The sequence below is a fragment of the Aedes aegypti genome, chromosome 1 (assembly GCF_002204515.2).
Source record: "Aedes aegypti strain LVP_AGWG chromosome 1, AaegL5.0 Primary Assembly, whole genome shotgun sequence".
Lineage (NCBI taxonomy): Eukaryota > Metazoa > Arthropoda > Insecta > Diptera > Culicidae > Aedes > Aedes aegypti.
In genome coordinates, this window is record NC_035107.1 from 283211249 (window position 1) to 283236812 (window position 25564).

General features: G+C 38.5%; 1 protein-coding gene across 1 annotated transcript; it reads left to right on the plus strand.

Moving 5' to 3' along the window:
- The first annotated feature begins 306 nt into the window (after positions 1-306).
- LOC5569886 (serine protease snake) lies at positions 307-19328 on the plus strand. The gene is made up of 3 exons (XM_001658736.2): positions 307-990; positions 1058-1314; positions 18606-19328. The coding sequence occupies exons 1-3, from the start codon at positions 641-643 to the stop codon at positions 18971-18973; spliced, it is 975 nt and encodes a 324-aa protein (XP_001658786.2). The 5' UTR covers positions 307-640; the 3' UTR covers positions 18974-19328.
- Positions 19329-25564: the final 6236 nt, after the last annotated feature.

The following is a 25564-nucleotide window of genomic DNA, read 5'->3' on the forward strand; positions in this document are numbered from 1 at the left end:
AAAAATATCTAATAAATTCTGAACGCACAAAAAGCTGAGTAGATGCGCCAGATTTAAACGGATCGCATAAAAGCTTTCGGTCGTACAGTACTGCGCATTTACTCAGCATAAAGCCGTATAATTAAAGCTTCGAGAATGTTTACATATGCACTGAATGTTGATTGGCATTCCAGCAAATTTTGCTACGTAATTTTTAATTTTCTAAAAAAAATAAAGTTAGATGCCTTACCTCACACAAAAAAAAAATGACTTCACTTCTCTTGATCAACTGCGAATAAGAGCGAAGCAGGTTTCTTTTGTTTCGGTTTCAGACACACCGTGTCTATGCGCTTACACACCCTCTTCGTGTCGAAGCTCGGCACTGCCGAAGCACAACGACAACAACGGAGAGAGGGTGGTATCGTTCGCATCGTCGTCGTCGTCGTCGTCGTCATCATTGAATCGTTTGTGATTGAGATGCTTCTACCTGCCTCCCAGCACGCCACACAAGTTCTCGCACGCGCCAATGATTGCCTGCCTGCCGGTTCGATGACGATGACGGCGATCGAGCTTGTTTGGGGCGATCGATGATGTGACGTCGTCGAATTCGTTTCGTCGCGCGTTCGGAAGGCCGGCTTTGCAGTCAGCTTCAGCGCCGAAAATGAATCATTTCAAGTTGGTAATTCGTCGAGCACTGACTTGCTTGGTTGGTGTGCTAAGCTGCGATTCACTGAAGGTCTTAAAACGAGATACTATCGACGCAATAGTCAGGAGCAGGATGTGGAGTGCATTCTTGGTGTTGGCGATGGCCGTTGGAGTTCAGCGGGCCGAAGGATTCTTGCTGGTGGAATATCTGATCGGAGGCTGGAAGACCAACGTTGGACAGTATCCTCACATGGCGGCCTTAGGGCGTCCGGCTGGTAACGACTCCATCGAGTGGTTCTGCGGAGGGACCCTCATAAGCGCGGATTACGTCCTTACGGCGGCCCACTGTGCCAACAGTCGAATGTAGTGAGTAACGTCGAATCGCCAGTGTCCTTGTAGATCCTCAGTCTGATTCTTGAATTTCTCGTTCCAGTGAACCCCCAACGGTGATTCGGCTCGGTGAGTACGATCTGAGCGTAGATGACGACAGTGACCATGAGGATGTGGAAATTTCCGAAATAGTGCATCATCCCGCATACAACGGGGTTCAGGCGTACAATGACATTGCACTGATCCGGCTCAATCGGAGCGTCACCTTTGGGCGATTTATCAAACCGGCTTGCCTGTGGAAGCAGCCAACGTTGCCGCCAGGGAAGCTCACCGCCATCGGATGGGGACAGCTGGGACACAGTGAGTACATAGTGATTAGAGATGTCTAGCATTTATGTGATAGTTATGATTAGCGAAGGGAGATTCCCACCATGCAGAGCATAGTAGAACCGAAGGCGAGTCGACAAGCGTGACAAGCATATTGCATTCAATTGTTTGACAATTCTAGAGGGAACGATACTCTGTGTAGTTTATCAGAGTGGGATTTCGAGTCGTTTAATTTTATGACGGGATTTCTGGATTCAGATAACATGTTCTGTTCCACGCTCGTGAAATGTTCTAAAGAGGGTCCTTTCGCTTGGACTTCGTAGCCGTGCGGTTAGTGTCACCAAGGCATTCAGCCGCATCGTGCTAAGGAGTGTGGGTTCGATTTCCGCCTCAGGCTGTAAAACTTTTCGACAGGAATGTTTTCCGACTGTGCCACTGGGCGTTGCATGCCAGTCCGATGTCTAGTGTGGTGCTTCCTTCAAAGGGCAAATAGCCCACTGGGAGCATTTAACGTGTAGTGTCTTTTTAAGTCTGGCGTTAAGCGTTAATTGGGCGTATAGTGCTAAAATTCAATTGATTTTAAGTGGGATCTGAAGAAAATTCGTCATAAATACTGGTTGAATTAATTTTGAAAACGGAAAAATTGCATGTTGGGAGTCTCAAATGAATTACCGTTCTACACCTGGTGTTTCGGTCACATATATTGTGTCTTTTTTAAAGGATAGCCATAAATATAATCGAACTACTGGCCATACGTGTTTACAGTTCACTCCGTTACGCTCGTTTTTTAAATCGATTGAATAAATTAGATGTACCTTTCGTACCATATATTGATTCGGTAAGCGATTCGTTATGTCGATAGTTCTATTATACTGTTACACCAAATTTAACCATTGGAGTACAATGAGCGCAAACAAAATAAACCCTAAATGGTCATACGGGTGATTATTTTTTACATATACGCGAAATAAGTAAACCAATGGTTTTCAACCTTTTTGAGCTGCGACCCCCTCTGAAGCTCTTCAATCATCCAGTGGACTGAATGTGGATGTTCACGAAATGAAAATTGATGGGATCTTTCCAAAGATCTGATTATGGGATAACAAATGTTCAGCAGGAACATATAAAAATAACATGTAATCCACCGAAGAAAATGCAAAAGTTTTGCTAAGATCATCTGCACAGATTCTTATCAAACCAAATTAGTCTCAGAAGTATGCGATGAAGTTTTTTTTTTTAGATTACCAATAGATTTTTACAAAGTTCACACCCAAGGGTTCCACCGAAATCTTCTGTGAACACCTCTGCCAGCAGCCTTGACTATTTTAAGAGAAAATTTATGACGAGCTTCTTAAGAGCCAAAAAATGGACGTTGCAAGAATCCGGTCATAATTTCGGTTTGGGTTAAGTTTACCAATAGTAGTTTACGGAACAAGTTGCAGAATGATGATTTTTACAGCACGAGTCGTAACGAAACATGTAAACTTCAGTGACATATAATGCGTGGCATATCATGGATATTAACATGATATGCCATGTCAACTTCAATTGTATGTCATGTAATCTAGCAGGATTCTGTGAAGTTACGTGACATATCACACATTTTGACATGATTTCAGACTCAAATTCACATGACTTCATGTTTACATCGCATCAATGTAGATTACACGTCATAATCTTCATTATTTTTAACTGTGCAGAAAAATAATATATACTGAAACCCAAATTTGTACGAGTTTTGGTGAAAATGATTTCGTTGAGTTTTGAAGTGAAAATTTAGGTTTGTGGACATGCTTAGCTAATTAGTGTTCGAAAATGTTGATTTTTTTTTATTAAATTCTTGTATGTTTTCTTAACTATCAGATATTGAAGATGAATTTTTGACCTTGTTTTTCAATTTAAAACTAAGTTTTGATATTAAATTATATGATATTAAAACCAGCCATTTGAAAAACTGGAAATCTGTGCAACGAGAATGTTCGAGAAGCTTTTGGAAGGCTTTTCCTCCAACTGTCAATAACTGAGAAGAATAAATTAGATCAGATCAAGTTAAAAATGTTCAAGACTCTACTGGAATTATCATTATTTATTTTCAAAAATGTTTTTGAAGGAGAAGAAGAAGAACAATATTAGAATGAGTTGATTTATGCCATATATGTTAACTTTTATGTCACTTTTCGCACCACCAGCGTACGCTGTTTTTTAACGCTAAACAGTGAAAGACAACCACCTCTGTCATTCTTGCACATCGTGTAAATTTGATTCAAAACAGACCAATTTGTCAGCTGGAAAACGAATCAAGTGATCGGTTTGGAGAATTTTCAATTGAAAACAATCTTCTGCATCAATCGGTGGCATAATCATTGAGCGGATTCTTTGCTATGGTCAGTTAGAAGCCTTGGATCAATCTAATTTATGTATGAATAATATATATAAATTTTTGAGGAAAGCCTCTAAGCAAAAGATTTCCTGTAGCAATTGTAGATGAAATTAAAAAAAAAAAACATCTTGGTGAGTTCTCAAGGACGAAAATGAAAAGAAAATTCTTGATGAATTGCAAGAAGGATGTTTTCCAGAAGTATTTTCTGGTGTAACTGTATAGTACAATCTTTGAAGAAACTTTGGATAAATTTCTGGAGAAATTTTGCCTGGGTTCTGCCTATTTTTTATTGATTTCCCGAAGACAAAACGTATATAAGGATACGCGGGCAAATTCATTGTCAAGATATCATTGTAGAAATAGCTTGAAAAAGTTCATAAAGAATTTCATGAAAAGTTTTTGGATATGGTTTCAGAGTAATTTCTAATAGGAAATCCGCAAGACTGCTTGGAGGAATCCAAAAAATTCGAAAAAATCATACAAGATTTGGTTTACAGATTCTTTGAGAATTTCTCTAACATTTATTTTGTTTGGAGATACTTTTACCATAAGGGGCATTCTTATATCTAGCAATGTTTAGTCTATCGTCACAATCGAGGTCGACACATCATCTGCAATCCGAACACTTGATTTCGAACCATCCAGCATAGCTCGTATTAGCCTTATTAGTTTCACCGGAAAACTATGTTCAGGCATTATCTGCCATATCTTATTTCATTTCACTTAATCGTACGCCGCCTTGAAAGCAATAAAAAGATGGTGAGTCTGCATGTTATACTCCCGGAATTTATCTAGGTTCATCGCTCCTTAGCGGCCCTCACGAAAACCAGCTTGGTATACACCGACGAAGGTCTGTCTCCTCGAGCGGTGTCAGTCTATGACGCCGAATGCTGGTAAAGCTGCTCAATTTCGACCGGGATCACGTTCTTCCCAGCAACCTTACAGTTCTTCAGCTCGCTGATAGCCTTTTTAACCTCCCCTAAGATCGGTGGGTCCACAGATTGATCGTCATCATGAATGTTTATCGCTACATTTCCATTTTTATCGTTTAACAATAGCTGAAAGTGTTCTTTTCACCTGGCAGCCACCGCTGTTTTAACGGTCAGCCAATTCCCTTCTCGATCATTGCACATGGCGGGCACGCGCCATAGTCCGTTGCATGAAATCTCCGCATATCGTTCCGGTTTATGCTTTCTTGAGCATCAGCTACCACACTTTCTTCGTGCTGCCTTTTCTTTCTGCGGTAGATTCGCTTTTCTTCGCTGCCCTGTACCGCTCTCTGTTCTGTCCGGTACCGGCCACAAGCATACGGTTTCTGGTGACATGTCTGTCACTCTCTGGCACTCTTCATCGGTCCCACTGGCATCTCCAGAATCGTTGATTCGTCCCTACTGCTCGTCTAGCTGCTGGCGGTTCTGTGCAGCTATCCCATCATTCCCATCATTTGACAAGCGTTGGATATTGAAGTGCAGCGTTCTGTTAGCTCTGAAACTCGTGATGCTGGATAACCGCGTCCGAATTTTAGCTGCAACGAAATTATGATCCTTAAGTAGAAAGTAGAGCAAACGGATTGATTTTACGGCAACAGACCCAGCAACAAATAAATAACTTCTTTAGAGGGTCTAAAATATGACCTTTATCTTTTACAAACTAAAAGCAAGGATTGAACTTAACTAAAATTAGGAAGATCGGAATTGGATGCAGAATATCTAACAGAAGCTTATGCCAAATTAGATCTAACATCATTGGACTATAAGTTTTAAGACCTACGTAATCTGTGACCTCTTAGAAGCTCATGTTATAACAATGATCTATCGATGGTTTATAAACAAATTTATGCACATACAGCCTCATGAAAACTTGTTGTCAAGTTTTGAATACACCAGTTATACGAGAACTTCTTTGAGTAAAGGTCTTACGATCTTCAAGCATAAGTCATCTGTAGATGACAAGAGCACTTGCAGGCAGCACTTGATATTTTGAAGGTTTGAGAACAAGGTCATGAGTATTTTTTTTATTAAACTATAAACCAGTTTTGATTCAGGTCCATTTCAATTCATTCAAGGGGATATATTATTTCCAGAAAATCAGACATTCAAACGCAAATATTGAGCTCTTGTAATGGAAACATTTAGAATTTTAAAGCATAACTGTTCCACGAGGAAAAAGTACGTATTGAGTAAATGTTGCTCAAAATTTGTAGCTTATTTTCTCGTCAAAATGTTTGATCGCAGCAAGCTATGCGCACGGGCGGTTGCGTTTTGAATTTTCTGTCACGTTAATTTCAGTTCCGCAAATTTTAAAATCCGATAATGTGGAAATTGAGTCGCTTGATGGAGCTATTTTGATAGCAAATGTTTTTGTAATGGTAAAAGTGTTTTATTTGGGCGAAAATTCAATTCATACATGGCTCGTTGCGTTCTACATGATAGATTTTTTCGTGATTTCGCTGGTGGTTCGGTTGGTACTACGCAACCCGGATAGCTTTTTTTTCGTCAGTGAAAAGTATGATTCTAATATAATAAAATGATAATGATATTCGTCATGGTTAGGAGATCTGATGATGACGGGCCGTGCTTTCTCGAAACAAATATGGAAAAAAGTTACAAAACCGCATTTTATTACGATTGTTGTGCTACGCAAGGTTAAAGAATTTTTAAATCCAAAAGAAAATGTCCAGTTTTGCTCTGTACATTGTGCGAGCTTTATCGACGACGCACCCATGCTGTTAATTATAATGCGGAATCATCCAGAGGGGGTGGAAATGGTTTTTACAATAAATCATTTTGTTGTAACTTTTAACGGAAACTACTCCCTTAGTCGGAGTTAGGACTAACAAATGTCTTTGGTGAGTTCGTTCCGATTAAACTGCTTATTTTCAATGCAAGTCTGCTTCATAGGGTTGAATAAATTTATCTTCTCATTTCAGAAAGCGATTAATGGCGCTTAAGGTGAAGATGAATCGAAGCCAAACCTCAAATTTTCAAAAGCACGAATCTGAAGAACCAAACATCCGTTTAAGCTGAAATTAAAATTATTATTATTATTGCTGTGTGCGTTTGAAATGCAAATATCAAATGCGGGAACACCAAATGCGGTAAAAATTTTCACAAGAAATGCGATGTCAAAGGTATTTTTTTCTTGCTAGGGCGGCGGTGATTTATGTAATCGTTGCTAGGTGTCCTTTGATTATTTTGTGTTACCGCTTTTGGAGGACGTTTACTCAACATTTGCATCTCAAATGCAAACAGCAATATATTAAAATCGATTAGTCACTAGCTGGGTGTGACCGAACGATTAAGCTTTCAGCTCAAACGGGTGTTCGGTTCTCCAGATTCGTGCTCTTGAAAATTTGAAAACAACCAAAGCTAATTAGCTACGACATACGGTGGAAATACCAATGCCCTATCTCTGAAAAACAAGCGTTAATGGAGTGCCATTAACTTTCTTATGAGAAGTATGCATTTCAACAGAAAAGTAATTGCCTTTCTCGATGCGTGGGAAATTTCTTGCAAGAAATGCTCATGAAAAGCATGTTTCTTTGAACGCAGTAGCTGTAGCTACGTCACGTTTCTTGAGCCTAGTGTAGCGGGCCCCCCCGGCTTGGTCATTGGTTTTTTTTTCGGAATATTGATCAATCCTTTTTCTTCTCACAATTTTATTTATTATTAAAAAGTCGTCACAACTCACTAGCTTTCCGCCCTTAGAATCGTTCTTAAGGAATCGATGGAGACACTTTCACTTTTCCCTCGATTCTGATCGCGTATGTGGGTGGTTCCACCAATTTCCCAAAATATACTTTATCCACCTATACTTTATCCACCTTATATCACTATCAAACACTCTCGACCCGAATTGGCCCGCTCGTCAATTTGGCAGAAAATGCCCACTGAACTTTGAACGAAAATGTCGAAAACGAACGCCTGGAACAGACCGTCAGAACAGCGCCCCCGCCGCCAGCGATCGGGGCGTTTTATCGCGCTCCCGCGGGGAACTCAATCTCCCAATCTGAAAATAAAGAGAGAAAAGAGAAAAGCCAAAACGAGCGTTGCTCTGGCTCAGTTAGTACAGCCATGTGACCGAGACCTTGTTGGGGCGTTCAGTCAGCGCTGTTGACACACAAACAAAATTAAAACAAAAACATTCTCCGGCATTGGAGCACGTTAACGAGCAACAAGCAGTAAGGTTCTTGTCTTCTGCTTACATCGCTTGTTTTCTAGTTAACCTAGTGAAAACCCACATCTGATGAAATCCACCAACTTGCGTGGAACATCATCGAAAAAATAAAAGGGTTCTTTCCTAGATCAATGGTGATCATTGATCTTTCGAATTATTCGATACGGGGAGGGGAATGCTTCTTTCGGTCGGCAGGACCGCTACATCCGCCCCCCCTTAAATTAAGTTTTTTATTTGTGAAGCAAAGAAAAACTTGCAGTAGGCATTTGGCTAGCGTAAAGAGTATCCCTAGCACTATTCTACATTCTAAGACAAAGATTTTTTTTTCCTTTGCAAATGCGTACTAATCTATTCCTTACTTCTTTCCCTGCTCTAAGATGATTCACCTACCTCCTTGCCGCTTGAGTCTGTCAGAATGCCGCTTCGTGTCTGTGTTCCAATAGAAATCCCTTCGAACGAAACTGTATTTCGAGTCCCGAACGAGTTATTTGTAGGGTTGTCCATTGAACGAAATCTCCCAATCAACCGGCAAGACCAAAAACCGGAGTATCTTCCAAATAGTAACTAACATCCTTTCATTGCACGTAACCTTCTATCTGAACAAAGTCGTTTCCATGTGTTGAGTAACCTTAGCCACCAATCACCATTCCGATTCCATCGAACCACTCTCAGAGATTCGTCGAGTGTTCCTCTTCCATGTCACCGTTCAACTTCATGAAGTTTGTCGGATTCAGCTGGCACATGTCATATAGTACTCTTGCGATCAGCCTCGAGCTCTTCGATCCTCTTGGCAATTGCAATCTTGGCTTCTTCGATGTTCGCTCTGGCACCAGTGGCCTTGATGATGTCCAGCTTCTGATCCTAAGGAGACACCTCAATGTGGACATCGTAGGTATTCATCAGCTCCTTGACATCACTACCCTAGTACTCTTGCGAGGCATTCCAGATGCCTAATGACTACTCTCTTGGCACAGCTCAGAATATTCTTCCCATTCCAAATGCATATCTCTCTACCAAAAACAAAGACTAGGACTGCGGTCTAACATGGCAATTTAAGCAGCAACAGCCCAGCATTTCTCTACGGCGCCAAACCAACACCTCCAAACGTGTAAACCTTGTTCGTCTTGATCGGACAACCCCCAACGGCTCGTCCTTGTCGGCATGACTAGCATCACAGACTACCGCTTCATGATCCTCCTGACCCTATTCTGTCCCTACGAAATTTCCGTCTCCTATATCAATTAAGTCAATTAGTCAACTAAACAGTAAAAAGTTTTTTTTTTCTTTCTAAAGTATAGTTTTTTGTTTTCTAAGAGTAAAAAGTATGGATTAAATACGAACTATATATTTCTATTATTTTTTTTAATGGCATTTATTTTTTTTTCGAAATACTTTTTTTTTCGAACATTTCTTATATTTTTTATCGAATATTTGTTTTTTTTCGAATGTTTTTTTTTCTTATTTTTTTTATCGAATATTTGTTTTTTTTTTCGAAAATGTATTTTTTTGCCTTTTTTTAACACTCTTGATAAGCCTTATGCCTTCGGCAAATTATGTGACAAAATCCAAAACAAATGAACACAATTGAACCAACTTCAGAAAATCATCTGTGTCAGCCAAAAACAAATTGAATTCCATATCCCATCAAATGTGGATTTCCCTATATAAATAAATTTTTTTCTTACGCTGCCGGAGAAAGTTGTCATATTATTGCAGGGATGCAAGACAATAATCTATCCCTCTTGCATATCTGCGCAATCTTAAAGGAAAGCTTAAAGCTCCACCCCTCTCCCTTTTGAGGTTGTAGGTTGGACCTGTAAGTATACTCCATTTTCCTTTGATTAGCCTGCGTAAAAACATGTTGTTAATAACATTCCATTTTATTTTTATAGAGGATATGGGCTCCTCTTAAAATTTTATTATTTCATAGAGGTTTTGGATTACCTCTTTCGTCAACAATTTTTAGACATTTTCTTTGTCTCTATTCTGTGTTTAAAATTTCTCATAGTTTCTTTTAAATTTGCAGGGGGCTTTTTGTAAACCCTCTCTTAATTCTCTTAAGTTTTCATATTTCCATCATATTAATCCTCTTCTATTACATTAATATCCAGAGTATGTATTTCAGGACCCCACCAGTTTCATATTTTTTTCCCTTATGGATCTGCTTATCAATGTCATTATTCCTGCTATTCCCATTTGTATTGTTTTTCATTGCGAGGAGTCTTTTTCCTCTTCGACACTTTATTATTCTTTGAAGGGTGTCTTTTCCTCTTCATATGTATATTCTCTTTATTTTATTTCTATTCCCATTTATATTGCTTTTCATTGCGAAGAATGTCTTTTTCCTCTTCGATGCTTTGTTATTCTTTGAAGGGTGTCTTTTCCTCTTCATATGTATATTCTCTTTATAATCTTTCTATTCCCATTTATATTTTCCCTATTTCCCACTTTTCCAGAGGGTAACGACCCTTACAGAATAGTTTCCTATTCTGGTTTTTCCAGCCCTTCGGTACGTTCAAAACTGAGTTTGACGGACGCATTCTTGTTATAATTAGCTGTAGGCACGTCACTTCTCTGTTTGATGTCCCACGCCCCTAATTTTTCATTTTCAAGGTTCAACTGTTATTCCTTGGTTCAAATTTATCTTTAGTATATTATGTTTTTTCTCATTTTACCACTTTACTCGGAGTGGTGTTATTTTCATTGTCTCTTTGTTTTCAGGTTTTCTTGACATTGGCGATATTGTTTGTGTTATATTTTCTATCGCTACTTCTTTTTCTGGTGTTGGATCCATATAGGTTTCTCCCATTTCTTGTACTAATGAGCGGAGTGGCACTGGTGGCAGAGCCCTTACTTCGTCCAGAATAATATTTCCCTGGAATTCTAGAATGGGATTGCAAAAAAATTTATGCATCTTTTCAATTTTTACATTTCTGTCCTCTGGATATCTATACTTTAGAACGAGGTTTTCAAAACAAGCAAAGTTTGCGTTCGATTGTTTCTGAGCCTTCTGAACCTAGAGAAAATAATACGTACAAAAGATTTACACGGCCGACCGACGCACAAGTCCATTGGCGACCCAAGTAACATTTTTAGTTTTTTCATTTACTACAAGCTGTTGTTACCACCATATCGTAAAAACTCATTTTAGAACTTATTAGCCTTAATAAGCCTTTGATAAAATTCCGTTAAGCCCGAAAAGGCCCACATTACAGGAGGTTGTTAAGACTATACCTTAAAACCGTTTCTAAACTTCTTAGTTTTGTATCGTATGAATACATCTACCCTTGTAGTATGCTATAAAACATACATAAGAGCTATTGTATAGCCTTATTGAGCTCAACTAGCGGTATTAAATCTTTTACGATATCCTAATATATATCGGAATAAAACCAATGTTAAGAGCTTATGATTGAACAAACACCAACCATAACATTTTTGATTTTGAAATCATCATGATGTCTGCCGACTCATAATAATCAATTAAAATAAACATTTTTTGTGTGGCAGAAAATTTTCTTACGATCGCGTGAAACTCCTGCCAATAAAAATTTACTGGTGGAATGACATAAAATTTTTCGATTTACAACAACGCGCCACAATAGACCATTTACGTCAATTTTTTTTATTGGCCCATATGCTTCCTGTTATTTTACTGAACAAACTTTTCTTAGGAACCAATGTGTTTTGAAGCCTCTAACTATTAGAAAACAATGAAAAACTGGCGGCACGTTAGTTTTCCCCTCGGTCCCCTACAATTTTATTTCACCTCGAAAAAACGCAGACCCCTTTTTACCCTATGATTTTGCCATCACGTTGTGGTGAGTTTTTGATCAGCTGGCATGACAGATGATTTTTGTTTATATTTACATTCATCATAATGGGCTTCGCAGGTTTCGCTACCGGGTCACAGACATCTCAGCGGAAACAGCCTTTACGGACTCCAAAGCATCGTTTTATGACCGTCAACGACGCCAGAATTATTTCCATCTTCTTCCGCACCCGGGGCACGATACATGCCGACTTCTACATTGTGGCTGCTGTTAATCAACGCAAGGAGTGTGCTTCTCAAACAGAACAGATGCCTGATCTTTTTCTGGTTCATGTCAACGAGATCGAATGATCCGGAAAATTTTCGATTTGAGACAGCAGCAGACGCGCAAAATGTGGCTGCTGCTGCCTCAAGGCGCAAACCTTCCGGACCATCAGCCAACAGTTTGGTCAGGTATTTGTCAGCATGAGTAGCAAAAATTATGATACCTAAAGTCATTCATAGGGTTTGTTCACAAATTTCATAACGCTGTAGGGGGTGGGTGGGTGTCCTGGTGTTGTTACGGCTCATACAAAATTTGAAAAATATTCATACAAAACCGTTACGAGGGGTGCGTGGGTATCGGAAATGACCAAACTAGGCGTTATGAAATATATGAATGAACCCATAATGAAAAATAGCGGTACCGCAACTGTTGGGCGAATAAAAGTTTAATTATTTTAAGATTTTTTTAAAATTTCGAATCTGTGGAGGAAAATATTATAATTTCCCGCTGGAAAACGATTTACAAGGCTATAACTTAGTATAAAGGGTGGAAAAATTCATACTGAATGTTCTACAATTGCTTGTTTTCCATATTATTCCAAAGTTTTCAGAAAAATTGAGATCCGGCCGGTGAGAATTCTAAGTTGAGATCTGCAAACTAAGCTATTTGAGATTAGTTTCGTTGTCGCTCCTGTCTGGGGCGCCCTGACCGGGATCTCAGTCAGTCCGAGCGCGGACCTGATTTGACGTTTCCAAATGTAAATAAGCATCCCAATGCAGGGGTGTGATCCAAATTTACCACGATGTATACCCATAGGGTTGAACAAACTGTGCCGCATCTCGAATTATTTTTCAAAATGTGGTGAGTATCCATGTTTTCAAAAATTTGTAAGAAAATCAGGAGTGCATATAAACAAAACCTGAAGGCGTTAATATTCATTAAAAATGATTGTCTTCCGAAGAAAAATAGAAAATCTGGGGTTTAAATCTGACGGAAATGGTCTATTACAACATCATTATTGGCTATCCAATATTTTACTCCATTCCATTTTTAGAATGATTTCATGTCATCTCAATCATAAATTGAAATTTCCCACGAATATTGTAATTATCAATCTGAAACGGCGACAAAAAAAATGGATTCCATCCAGTTAAATCTTGCTGGTCTTGTCTGGGATGGTTTAAGATCAAATGGAGATTATTCCGAACAATATAATCATTCATAAACGCTTTTAAACTTAAGAACACGTGAACAAAACCATCACTGGCTAAAATATTCCTAAAACAGAATATTTGTTCTGCACTTAGACATATTGGTTTTTTTTTTTTCGGAGCATTGATTTAAACTTAATGCACTCAGGAAAGCTAGTGCTGTCAAAAAAGGTAAACAAATCGGAAGATTCAATTTTGTGATGTAATTCATTTTAATTAAATTTGTGCCGTTATGTATCTAACTGTTTCATTGGAATAATTGTTATAATAAAGCTCGTCGTGCTTGATCGGTTGTACTGATGCGTAAACCGTTAAGTGTCTGAAAAAGCTTTTTTCGTGCAGCTCAGCTGTTGTGTGCAGCATAGTTGTCCCACTAGAACGGGAAGTTCAGGCAAGCATGGGAAAAGTATGCGATGGTCTGTTAATTCTTCGAGAGGATTTTTTTTCATTTCTATGATTTAGCATAGTCTTAGAAGTTTTACTTATGCCTTAACGAGACAAGCAAGATGAAATCTTGTAGATATCTACAAAGCATTTAAAAGTGGGTTGTACCGAAAAGAAGTTTGGCACTTTGCAATGCTTTATTAAATTTGTGTACATTGTTTTGAGTTTCTAAAAACCTGTACTTTTCGCGAATCTTAACTTGCAGTTAAAACAAAAAGAAGACATGCTAATAAATAGTCGCTACAGCTTAATAAAAGAACATTGGAGAAGAAAATTTACAGAAAAATGAAAATTTTCCCTACTTTTAAAGATTTTATCACTATCTGCTAAATATTTGGCCTTTTTTTTTACTTGTGTTTGTGAGTGTTTCTGCTTTAATGTATATATGTATTCATCAGATGGGAATTCCTCCATATTTTGTTTAAATTTTTTACATTCAAGAGTCGTTGTTGCAATATCATCAAATTTCAGTTCTGAAATTATTGCTTCACCTAACTTTAAAGAATTTGAGCATGTGTGGGTTAAATCAAATATTGGTAAAGAAACTCATATTTTTGTCAGTTTACTTTCCCCCAGATCAGGCTTGTAAGTCAACATTCGAGAGTTTTTTCCTGATAGCAGAAGAAATCATAAATCAACTTCCTCCCGAAAACAAGGTGCATATTTATGGCGATTTCAATCAACGTAATGCAGATTTCATTCCTGATTTTGAAAACGAGAGTATTCTACTCCCTGTTGTTGGCGATAATGAAACTTTGCAATTTATTTTTGACAAAACTGCATCCTTTGGCCTTAATCAAATAAATCACGTAAAAAATAAACAAAACTGTTACCTTGATATTTTTATTGACAAATATGCATGAAGATTCCTGTGTAAGTGAGTCAATTTTAAAAAAATCAATCTGTTTTGAGAAATCAAAAAAAAATATTGAATCGAGTATACTCAACAAATTTATAGTATATAAACACATAGATATTAAGAACACAATGTAATTTAGAATGGTCTACAAAATGTTTGACGTCAAATAAATAAATAAATAAGTACGTTAAAGTTTACCGAATATGCCCTACAATCGCGCTTAGACTCGAGATAGGTAGAAGTAAATGCAATTTGGAGAAAAACTCATCCCTCATGCAACCAAAACAGAATAGTAGAAGGGTTTGTTCAATTCCGTTCGATAATCCTAATGTAAAGATGTGTTATCCCTCTCTTAAAAGTTACACTAGTGGCTTAAAATCTACGCTATTTCATTCACTTTATAATCATCGATATTATATTTAAAAATTGCTTCAACACTCTTCTTATATTGATAGTTCAAAAGAAGGAAAAAACTTGTCCCTATTCAATAAAACCAAGTTTTAAAATATATAAACATTTGTTTACAACTGAGGAAATTGGATCGCAGTCAGAGATTTTTTTTTTTAAAGAGTTTAGAGCTTAACTTATGAAAAAAAGAAAATAGTACATACTCACCGCGGATTCGTCCTTATCATCACGATCCTCATCTTCTTCTTCCTGTTGCTGCTGGTCATCAATCGACTGTTAGGAATGCGTCGACTTGGCATCGTCCTGTTCATTATCACTTGCACCGGACGCAGCTGCCTCAACTGCTGGAAATACTTGCTAGAAATCTTTGTTTCCAATAACGTTGCACAATAAGCACGAGGTTTTCTTCCTTATGCGGATTCTCCCCCAACACTTTTATTTCTTCTCGATTTTCTTATCACACCAGTCTAAAATTGTCCAGTCTGAAAATGTTGGCGGCCGGCGTTTTGAAGAAACGCTTTTCCGCTGTCACCACTTGTAGCGGGCCCCCCGGCTTGGTCACTGGTTTTTTTTCGGAATATTGATCAATCCTTTTTCTTCTCACAATTTTATTTATTATTAAAAAGTCGTCACAACTCACTAGCTTTCCGCCCTTAGAATCGTTCTTAAGAAATCGATGGAGACACTTTCACTTTTCCCTCGATTCTGATCGCGTATGTGGGTGGTTCCACCAATTTCCCAAAATATACTTTATCCACCTATACTTTATCCACCTTATATCACTATCAAACACTCTCGACCCGAATTGGCCCGCTCGTCAATTTGGCAGAAAATGCCCACTGAACTTTGAACGAAAATGTCGAAAACGAACGCCTGGAACAGACCGTCAGAACAGCGCCCCCGCCGCCAGCGATCGGGGCGTTTTATCGCGCTCCCGCGGGGAACTCAATCTCCCAATCTGAAAATAAAGAGAGAAAAGAGAAAAGCCAAAACGAGCGTTGCTCTGGCTCAGTTAGTACAGCCATGTGACCGAGACCTTGTTGGGGCGTTCAGTCAGCGCTGTTGACACAAAAACAAAATTAAAACAAAAACATTCTCCGGCATTGGAGCACGTTAACGAGCAACAAGCAGTAAGGTTCTTGTCTTCTGCTTACATCGCTTGTTTTCTAGTTAACCTAGTGAAAACCCACATCTGATGAAATCCACCAACTTGCGTGGAACATCATCGAAAAAATAAAAGGGTTCTTTCCTAGATCAATGGTGATCATTGATCTTTCGAATTATTCGATACGGGGAGGGGAATGCTTCTTTCGGTCGGCAGGACCGCTACACTAGCTTTAGCTACGTCAACGTAGATAAAAATATTGCATTGACATTTGTCCTCAATTACTAAAGATATAATCATCTACATATACACTTAATCTGAATCCGGTCGCATCACTCGCTTATTGTGAATCCAAGATCATCACCCTTTCCTATATCCACGCGTCAGTGATTTGCTGGTCTTTCTTTATGTATTGTGATACATTACGTAAGATTCATCGATAATGTTAATGTTATAATTGATATAAACGCCTTAGAATTTCATCTCAATTTTGAACTCTATATTTAAGTAAACTGTTTTAAAGCCAATGACAAAATAAAAACTTCATAAAAATAAAAATCATTATCCTTTCCTTTCCTTATAATGGAGAAGATGGGCGTGGCCGGTAATGGAAATTGTCATGTCTTTCCATCTCCGACTTCCGATTGGACAGCTATTCCATTCATAAGCCATTGGAAGAAGGGTGGTAAAGTAATAAACATGACTGCTTTCAGTACGAATCAGTGCAATCCACGAAATACTCTGTTACCATGCAACGTAAATTTTAAAGTTTATTTTCCGGTAAAAATGTTTATAATTTTGATATACATTAAAATTTACGGCGGTGGTAATCATTTTAGCACTATGCCAACCTCATACCATATAAACTTTACTATAAAGCTAGGTATGCTGTTCCGCTCAAGAAAAGTAAAAATTTCTGCTCAAGAAATGGTCAAGAAATTTCCTACAGTGAGCTCCATTTGAAATGACATTTCTTTTCAACTGCGTACTGCGATCAAAGAAAAATGTTTTTTTTTAGCTTTTCTTGCAAAAAATTTCCCACGCATCGAGATTGGCGATTACTTTTCTGTTGAAGTGCATACTTCGCTTAAATCGGTAGTGATAGTTGCTATGGGGCTTGAGAGTTCATATGGACCAATGCACGAATTCACTAACTTTGAGCGGTGCCATATTCACTCGTTGCCATGGTCACATAAATTACACGGCTCCGCTCAAACGTCAAAAAATGAGCTCATGCATTAGTCCATAGAGGCTTATTTGCCTTTATTTTTCAATGAGGGACAATTGTTTCAACAAACTTTCACTCAAAGTGTGTTAATTTGTAAATGCATAATAAAGTATAGATTGACCCAAAAAAATTTAGATGAGAAAATGTGTTGATTACGAAATCCAAAAGAGACGGTTATGTTTTTATGAGTAGTTTGTATGTTTATGAAAAATGTTCTGTCAAATTTTGAGTTCTGTGTGCATGGTCGTTACAAGAACTACTGTTTTTCCTTATATTCCGAACACTTAAGGCCCATCGTGACTTCCAATGCATCTGTAAGGCGTAAATTAGCTGATATTTGTGAATATTCACATTTCTTCGCAAAAATTTACTGTTAATTGTTGGGCATGTCGATAAAAATGTCGATTTTATGTTTTTTCGTATGGTTGCCGAACACTGTGTCTACACTGTCTCATATTCCGAACACCTTGATCCTAGTGATCCTTCATAAGAGAGATTCGCGGAAGCTGACATTTCTGTCAAAGTGTGGCCCAATCGAGCAGTGAGAGCTGTCAAAGCGTGAGCTAAACGAACATGCGTTATGTTTGTGTTGAACTTTTCCGCTTGAAATTATTTCTGTAAAAGTTGTTTTGCATAGAGCAAAAATATGACATATATTCCTTTTTTGAATTTTTGTCAATGCGAGAATTAGTTGTTGATTTTTTTCGGCTCTTTATTAGTTTGGGAATTTAGCTCAAAGATCTATACTCAAACAAAATACACTTTTTAGCAAAGAGGAATTCATGTCCGTGCTACAATATTATTCTCGACGCCGAGCAAACTCAGCACTGCTGGTCTGTTGCCAAATCATTCAATTTTATTTCCACTTATCTTTCATATAAAGGATCACTATTTGATCCAAATTACGAACATCACGAATAAATCGTATTTTCTTATAGATGTTTTTGATCTAGTATACTGGCCTTGAACTATAGGATCAATATAACTCCCAAAGTAAAAATATATTTCAATACATTATTGAACTGAATTCCAATTGACTGCCATTAAGTCGGTGTTCAAACAGACTTGACCAAGTGTTTTTTTTTTAATTGTTCCAGAAAAAGGTGCCCCAAACATTCGAAAACTTAAAATATTTGCATTGTCCGTTATAATGGAACTTACCTATTTTATGAAACATCTGTATCAAAACAGCGTCCGAAAAATCTGGATTTCTTCAGCACTTTGAAATATTATCTAGTCCGGTCTATTTCCTGTAAAATTGATGACATATTTCACTGAAATATTTCAAGCAAACCACCATACAAAAACCGAGTATTCAGATTATGAGACTGTTCAGAATTTGAAGCAAACCGGTACTCTGAGTACAGGGTGCACAAAAAATAATCGAGATTTTCGACTGCTTGTATGAGTTATGTAAAAATTGAATGAACTCATAACCAATCCTAACAGGCAAAATATTTTTCCTTCCTATTTCAGACGGCGATCAACCCTCGGAACTGCATCAGGTCGATATCCCCTCCATCCCAAACTGGGACTGCAATCGGATGATGGCATTCCCGCGGACCCGTCGCCTGAAGTATGGCGTCCTTCCGTCGCAACTGTGCGCTGGAGAACTTACCGGAGGCAAGGACACCTGCGAAGGAGATTCCGGAGGACCACTGCAGGTGACTTCGGAGGATCCCAACTGTAACTTCGACGTGGTGGGAATCACCTCTATCGGAGGAATCTGCGGCACAGCAAGGAAACCTGGCCTCTATACCCGAGTATCGTACTTTAGCGAGTGGATCGAATCAGTGCTGCATCAAAGGAGAGAAGAATCACAGACAAATAGACCTGATCCATGATCCTGAGTATCGTCAACAGATCACTATCGATGTTTAGTTTCCACTAACGGCACCAGGCGGTGCTTGTGAACAAACGTCATACAGGAACGAAAGCAATACGAGAGTTGTTGTGAATAAGTTGTTTGTGTTGGTGAACGATCAAAAGAAGACTGCTGTTTACTCCCTATTTATTACGAACGACAAAAAAGCGCATTTATCTCTCTAACAGGGGGCTGATGGATAATCAAAGCATCAAAATCGAACGAGCGACTGTTTTTTTTAATAGAATTTACATTACATATATTTCTGATTTTCAGCTTTTTGTTTTACTTTTTTATACACATAATGAGTTAAAATATACATCATCATCCTGTAATTTTTGTGTGAGTGTTTTTTTTTTCTGACTCTCGCTCTGTATTCCAGCAGCAATCCGGTGGTAAGTTCCACTGATGTTCACTTTTGCCGATTGATGGGATCAAAAGCTTCTTGACCGTTTTCTCACTCGAACGCGGCGTTGTCGCGCGCTTTTTCCAATTTCACACATTTTGGCTATCTACAACAGTTTATTTTTTTTTTCTTTCTGGTAATTGCGCATTCCGTTTTGTCTAGCTGTTTTCGCTTTAGATTCAGAATTCTTGTCCGATTTTTTTTTTGTTCTTAATGGTTTCTCCTTTTTTTAATGTTACTTTTTAAAAATAGTACTGGCACTGGAGTACATTCTCTCGTCTGTACGTGATTTTAATGACTGTGTATGACTTTTATAATTTTTCAACTTGAGTTTCACGTGTGTAGCAAACGGTCAACATGTCAATGGTTTATTACTCTTTTTCTTCAGTTTTTTTTTCTTTCAATTTGGAAATCACAGAATTTTCATTTTTAACAATAGATTTTGTTTTCTACAGAATAGTTTTTTTTCTTCTTGTTACGTTCAGCTACCAGTTGATAAAGGAGAAAATGTTGGCCTACTGTTCATCTGTTTGTGTCAGTGTGTTTTTGAGAAGCTTTGAGCAACTGATGATCTAATGGAACCGAAGTGTTGGCAGGCGCTTTTCATCTGTTCTGTTTCTAATTTGAATTAACACTGATTGAGCAGTAGCATTGAGTGAGAAGTAGGCGCAGTGTTTTTTTTTCTAACTGTTGCATTATAATCAATGTTTTTTTTTCGCATGTGTTTGTAACAATAAAAAGCCACGTTGCGAGTTTCGATGTGTGAGTGTTTGTTTTGTTGCGGTTCCGGTTTCGGTATGATTTGGTTTGTGCAGTGGTTGGAGTGAAAGCAGAAAAAAAAGTTAAAATAATAAGTTTACAGATAACAAGCAATCTTTTTGCCCGACAGCTAGAACTCCAATACATACCAATGCATAGAAATCAAAACTGGGCTTGTTCACAGAGACACATATCAGTGGATATATGAGTAAGTAGAGCAGTGACAAATGATTAATGTAACGAAGGATGCTTATTAGAAAACTTATACAATAAATATGATAACATAGTGGCAAATTTATGAAATCAAATAATTATTTTGGAACTGATACATTATGTGCCAACAAATAGACCAATGAGGATTGTCGGAACTAGATTAGTCAGTAGCTGTCTGCAGAGGAATGGATGAGCTTGTTTTCTTTGTGCTCAATAAGCTGAAATCCAACACATCCTCTTCCTCCGAAAAATACTTTAAAGGCAAAACATACAAGTTGCGAGAATCTGGTAATAGGGTGCTAAAATTTTTCATAAAATTCATAAAATACACATTAGAGCGTGTTTTTGCTAACACTTAGGACTTTTTTTCCATTCAATTAACGGCTATATTATATTTGAACTTTAATATAAAGATGGGTCGTAATTTGAAACTTGTCACTTATTATCATATTTGACGTCCACTTAGTCGACAAAAAACACAGGGGTTTAAATATTAATTCGTATCTGACGTTTCGAAAGGAACACGAAAAACAAAATTCATCCAAAAGTTGAGTTTAAGCCAAAGGATGTGGTTAAATCTAAAAAACCGTAATTTTAACCGAAACCGTTGTTGGACATAAACCAATGAAAAACGTTTAGAATGATAGATGGGATATTACAGTTGGCAATGCTGGCTTTGAAAAACATACTATGGACCACCATCTGTCAACATTGGGAAGAAACTCTTTATCGGTCAATTTAAGAGCTACAAAACATTTTTTTTAACAAAGTTGCTTGAAATTAGACCATGTAATACTTTTGCTGAAGCATGTATACCATAAATTATCCGGAACCTGCGATTTTTTTTTTTTTCAAGATTTGGATTTTTTTTAGAAAGGGCTTCAGAAGTTTTCCAGAACATTCATCAATTCATCAATGGCTTTCCTTTAAAAGCATCTCATTTGTCACAAAACCACTTTTGCAATACAAAAAGCCTTTAGGATTGTTTGACGAATTCTCTACTCGTTCTCATATTCAGGAAGCTCTGTAGAAGAATCTCCAAAGGATTTCGATCAGTATAATTTCAATTTAAATCCTTAAAGAATTCTCAGTAGAAGAATCCTCAATGGAATCTGAGAAGAAACCTCAAAGCGTTCTGAGCAGATTTCTCGAATGAATCTGTAAAGAATGATGAAGGAATTCTGAGCGAAACTTTCAAAGAATTCTAAGGAGAATCCTCAAACTGTTGCAAAATGCTTAATGGAATCTGAGAAGAATTCTCAGAAGGTTCTGTAATTCCAAATGAATCTGAACAGACTCACCAAAGAATTCTAAGTCAATGTTTCAATGGATTCTGAGAATCATCCTCAAAAGATTCTGAGAATAATGCTCAATTTATACTGAGAATATTGTAAAATTTGCACCTTATCGGATGCGACAATTTGTAATCTTCGCCAGCCAGCGAATTTGACGTTTACCCAGTCTTACCATGAGCTGAAATTGAATTTAGGTTAACTTCTGCGTTCATGAGTCCTCTCATGGCGTAGGGGTAACGCGCTCTAACTAGAGATCAGGGAGTTGTGAGTTCGATTCTCACTGAGAAGACGTGTAACTTTTTCGCAAAACTTCACATCAATTTGTCCATTTAATTCAATTGCAAAATATATGTAATGTTTAGCTTTCGGTAATTCTGAAGAAATTTTGACAGGAACTCTGGAGGAACTCCCGGCGGAGCTCCAGAGGATTTCCCGGAGGAAGTTTGAAAGAACTCCGGAGAAATTGCTGGAGGAACTCTGAAAAAATCTTGAAAGAATGCTCGAAACAACTCTGAAAGTAGTCCCGAAGGAACTCCTAAGGAATTCCTGGGAGAACTCGTAAGGAATTTCTGGAGGAACTCCGGATGAATCGGTGAAGGTACTGTGGAGGAATTCATGGGGAACTTCCAGAATAAATCCTGGATGAACTCTGGAGAAATTCCTGAAATAAATACGAAAAAAAGCCACTACGATGGAGATCCAAAGGAATTCCCGGTGGAGCTCTTCGGAGGAAATGCTGGATAAAATGCAGACGAAATGCTGAACAAACTTTAGTGGAATTTCTGAAGGAACTCAGGAGCATTTCCTGCAGGAACTCTGGACGCATTTCTAAAGGAACTGCTTGACGAACTTCTAAGAAATTCCTGGAGAAACTGTGGAGGAATTTCGAAGAAATCTTCCATGAAGCTCCGCAGGAATTTTTCAGCAATTACTGGATAAAATCCAGAGGATTTTTTTTGAGAATCCGCGATGGAAATCTGGAGAAAGTTTCGAAGAGTTGCTTGAGGAATCCCGGAAGAATTTCTGAGAAAAAATAAATAAATAATTCCTGAAAAAATTCCGGATTTTTTTTTAATTTATTGAGGAACTCTGAAGGAATTTCCGGAGGGAGTGTTGAACAATTCTCGGAGAAACTCTTGAGCAATTTCTTGAATAACTCTGGAGAAACTCTCGGAGGAAATCTAGGGAATTTTTCGATGTAATTTCAAAAGAATGACTAGTGGGACTCCCGAGGATTTTCTAAGAATACAAGAGTAACTCTGAAGAATTCCTGGAGAAATTCCCAGTGGAGCTCCAAAAAAATCATTGAGAAAATTCTAAGCAAATAATTCAAATTTTCACCAGGAATTTTTTTGGAGGAACTTCGAAAAAAAAAATGCATGAAGTACTATGGAGGACATCCCGGATGAACTCTGAAGAAAATCCTGGAGGGTCTCAAAAAAAATTCCTGGAGAAGCTCTGAAGGGTTTCTGGGGGAAATCTGAGGAACTCTGAAAGAATTACTGGAAGATCCATGGAGGAAATCCGAAGCAAATCTCGCTGGAGCTCCGATGGAATTCCCATCGTAATCACGGTATAATTCTGAAATTCTGAAAGAATTCCTAAAGGAACTCCTGGAGACACTCCGAAGCTATTCTTAGAGGAAGTCTAAAAAAAATCCTGTAGGAAATTAACGGAGGAATTCCTTTTTTAAACCTTAAGGCTAGTTTCTAGGAGAAATGCCCGGAGATATTTATGGAGGAAATTGCTGGATTAATTCCTGTAGAAAATCGCCGGAGGATTTTCTGGAGGAAATTCTCAGAGCTATGCCAGGAGGAAATCCCGGGGCAAATTCCGAAATCTTGGAAATTTTTGAGGAATTTGTGGAACAAATTTCCTGGAGAAATTGCTGTATGAAATTTCCAGCAGAAATTTCTGGAAGAAATCCTCGGAGGACATCTAGGTGGAAACCCCGGAGAGAATTTTGGGAGGCAATCCTGAGGAATCGCTGGAAGTATTTCTGAAGTAAATCCGCGGCCGAATTGCTGTTAGAAATCCTATGAGAAATTTCTGGAAGAAATCTCCGGAAAAGTTCATGGGAGAAACTCCCGGAGAAATTCTTGGAAAAATCCCCGCAGGAATTTTTGAAGCAAATCCCCGGAAGAACTTCTGGAGGAAATCCCCGGAGCAATATTTGGAGGAGTTTCTGGTGGAAATCCCTGGAGGAAACTCCTTGTGCAATTCCTGAAGGACATCCCTGCAGGAGTTCTCAGAGGAAATTTTTAAAAGCATTCTTGGAGAAAATTTTATGAGGAATTCAAGGGGTAATTCTCAGGAGGAATTCCTTCAGATACCCGGAAAAATTTCTTGACGAAATCCGCGGAGAAAATCCTGGTGCAAATCCCTAGATAATTTCCTCAGCCTCCACGGTTCGGTATTGGTACCAAAACCATGTCCGATGCAAACTTCGTAATCTTCAACGGCCTCTAGCGGTTTAGTCAGAAAGTCCGCGTTCATATCTTCTGACAAACAGTAACGTAGTTCGATCTCCCCTGATGCACATCGCTCCTTGGTGTAGTGATAACGGGTATCGATGTATTTGGATCGGTGCTTCTGTTGATCAAGTGCTACGAAGTCCATACACCATTTGTTGTCTTCGTGGACGACAGTTGCGCACTTCTGCCCCACGTTGAGTTCGCACAACAGTCTACGGAGCCACATAAATCATCATGTACACCCAATCGCCACAGCGGAGTTGCTTCCAGTACAGACAGCTGTCGGCCTTGCTTTGCTCGAATCCAATGCCAGTCAGAATATCCGATATTGTCCTGTACCATACTCTGGCGGCCTGATGGTCCTTACCTTTTACGGAAAATCCGGGTGGCTGACGCATAAAGATTTCTTCAGTCAACGTTCCGTACAAGTAAGCTGATTTGACGTCCAAATGCTTAAAGATCCAGTTACACCGGCCTGCAACAGTCCGTAGAACGTGCAAAGCGAACTCCTGCACTACCGGAGCAAAAAATCTCATCGCAATCCGTTCCGAAGCGCTGGGTAAACCCTTGCGCGACAAGCCTCTTGGGCACAAGCTTCTTCTTTGCCTGGAATCTATTCTGCCATGGAAGTATTCCTCTTCGTCGCTGTTAGGTCTATTGATCGTCTTTGGTAACGGCTCCAACTCAACCATCGAATTGGTGTCCTCAACTTGCTTAGCCGGTGCTCTCTGCGACACCTGTGGCAGTCCGAACTCCATATGCTCCACAAAACGGACATCTAGGCTTATCTTGATTCGCTCGCTGTCCTTATCGAGAAAACAGTAAGCGTTATACTGTTTGGAATAACCGACGAACATCATCTTGCAAGCCTTCACTTCCATCTTTTTGCGCATTTCCACTACACACTTAGATTAAATTACTGGGCTCGGTAAAATTTTACTAAGTTTTGGAACAACCGAAAAAGTCAAAATTGAAAAGCAAATTTCACTATGTTTTATCAATATATGATATAAAAAGAAAGCTCTCTGCAAAATTTCAGCAAAAAATCTCTGTTTTTGATTTCTGACATTTTTTTAGTTTACTGACTTTTTCTGTAATTAAAAAACCCAGTTTTTTTTCGAACAGATTGAGTATGTAGTATCTGCACCCATTCCTCGCTTCCAAATATTTTTAGGTCCTCGAATGACGGTGTCCACGTACCACCGTTCACACGGACTCTAGCCGGTTGATCGACCGGCTTCCAGCAACATACACATGGTCATTTCTTTCAGGTAGCGGTTACGTCTCTCCGCCACCCCGTTTTGTTTCGGCGAGTATGGCGCCGTGAACTGGCTGATGATTCCTTTGCTTCGCAAAAATCCCTGCATCTCCCTGGCAACTTATTCACTGCCGCCGTTCGATTGAAACACTCGAGCAGTTTTTTT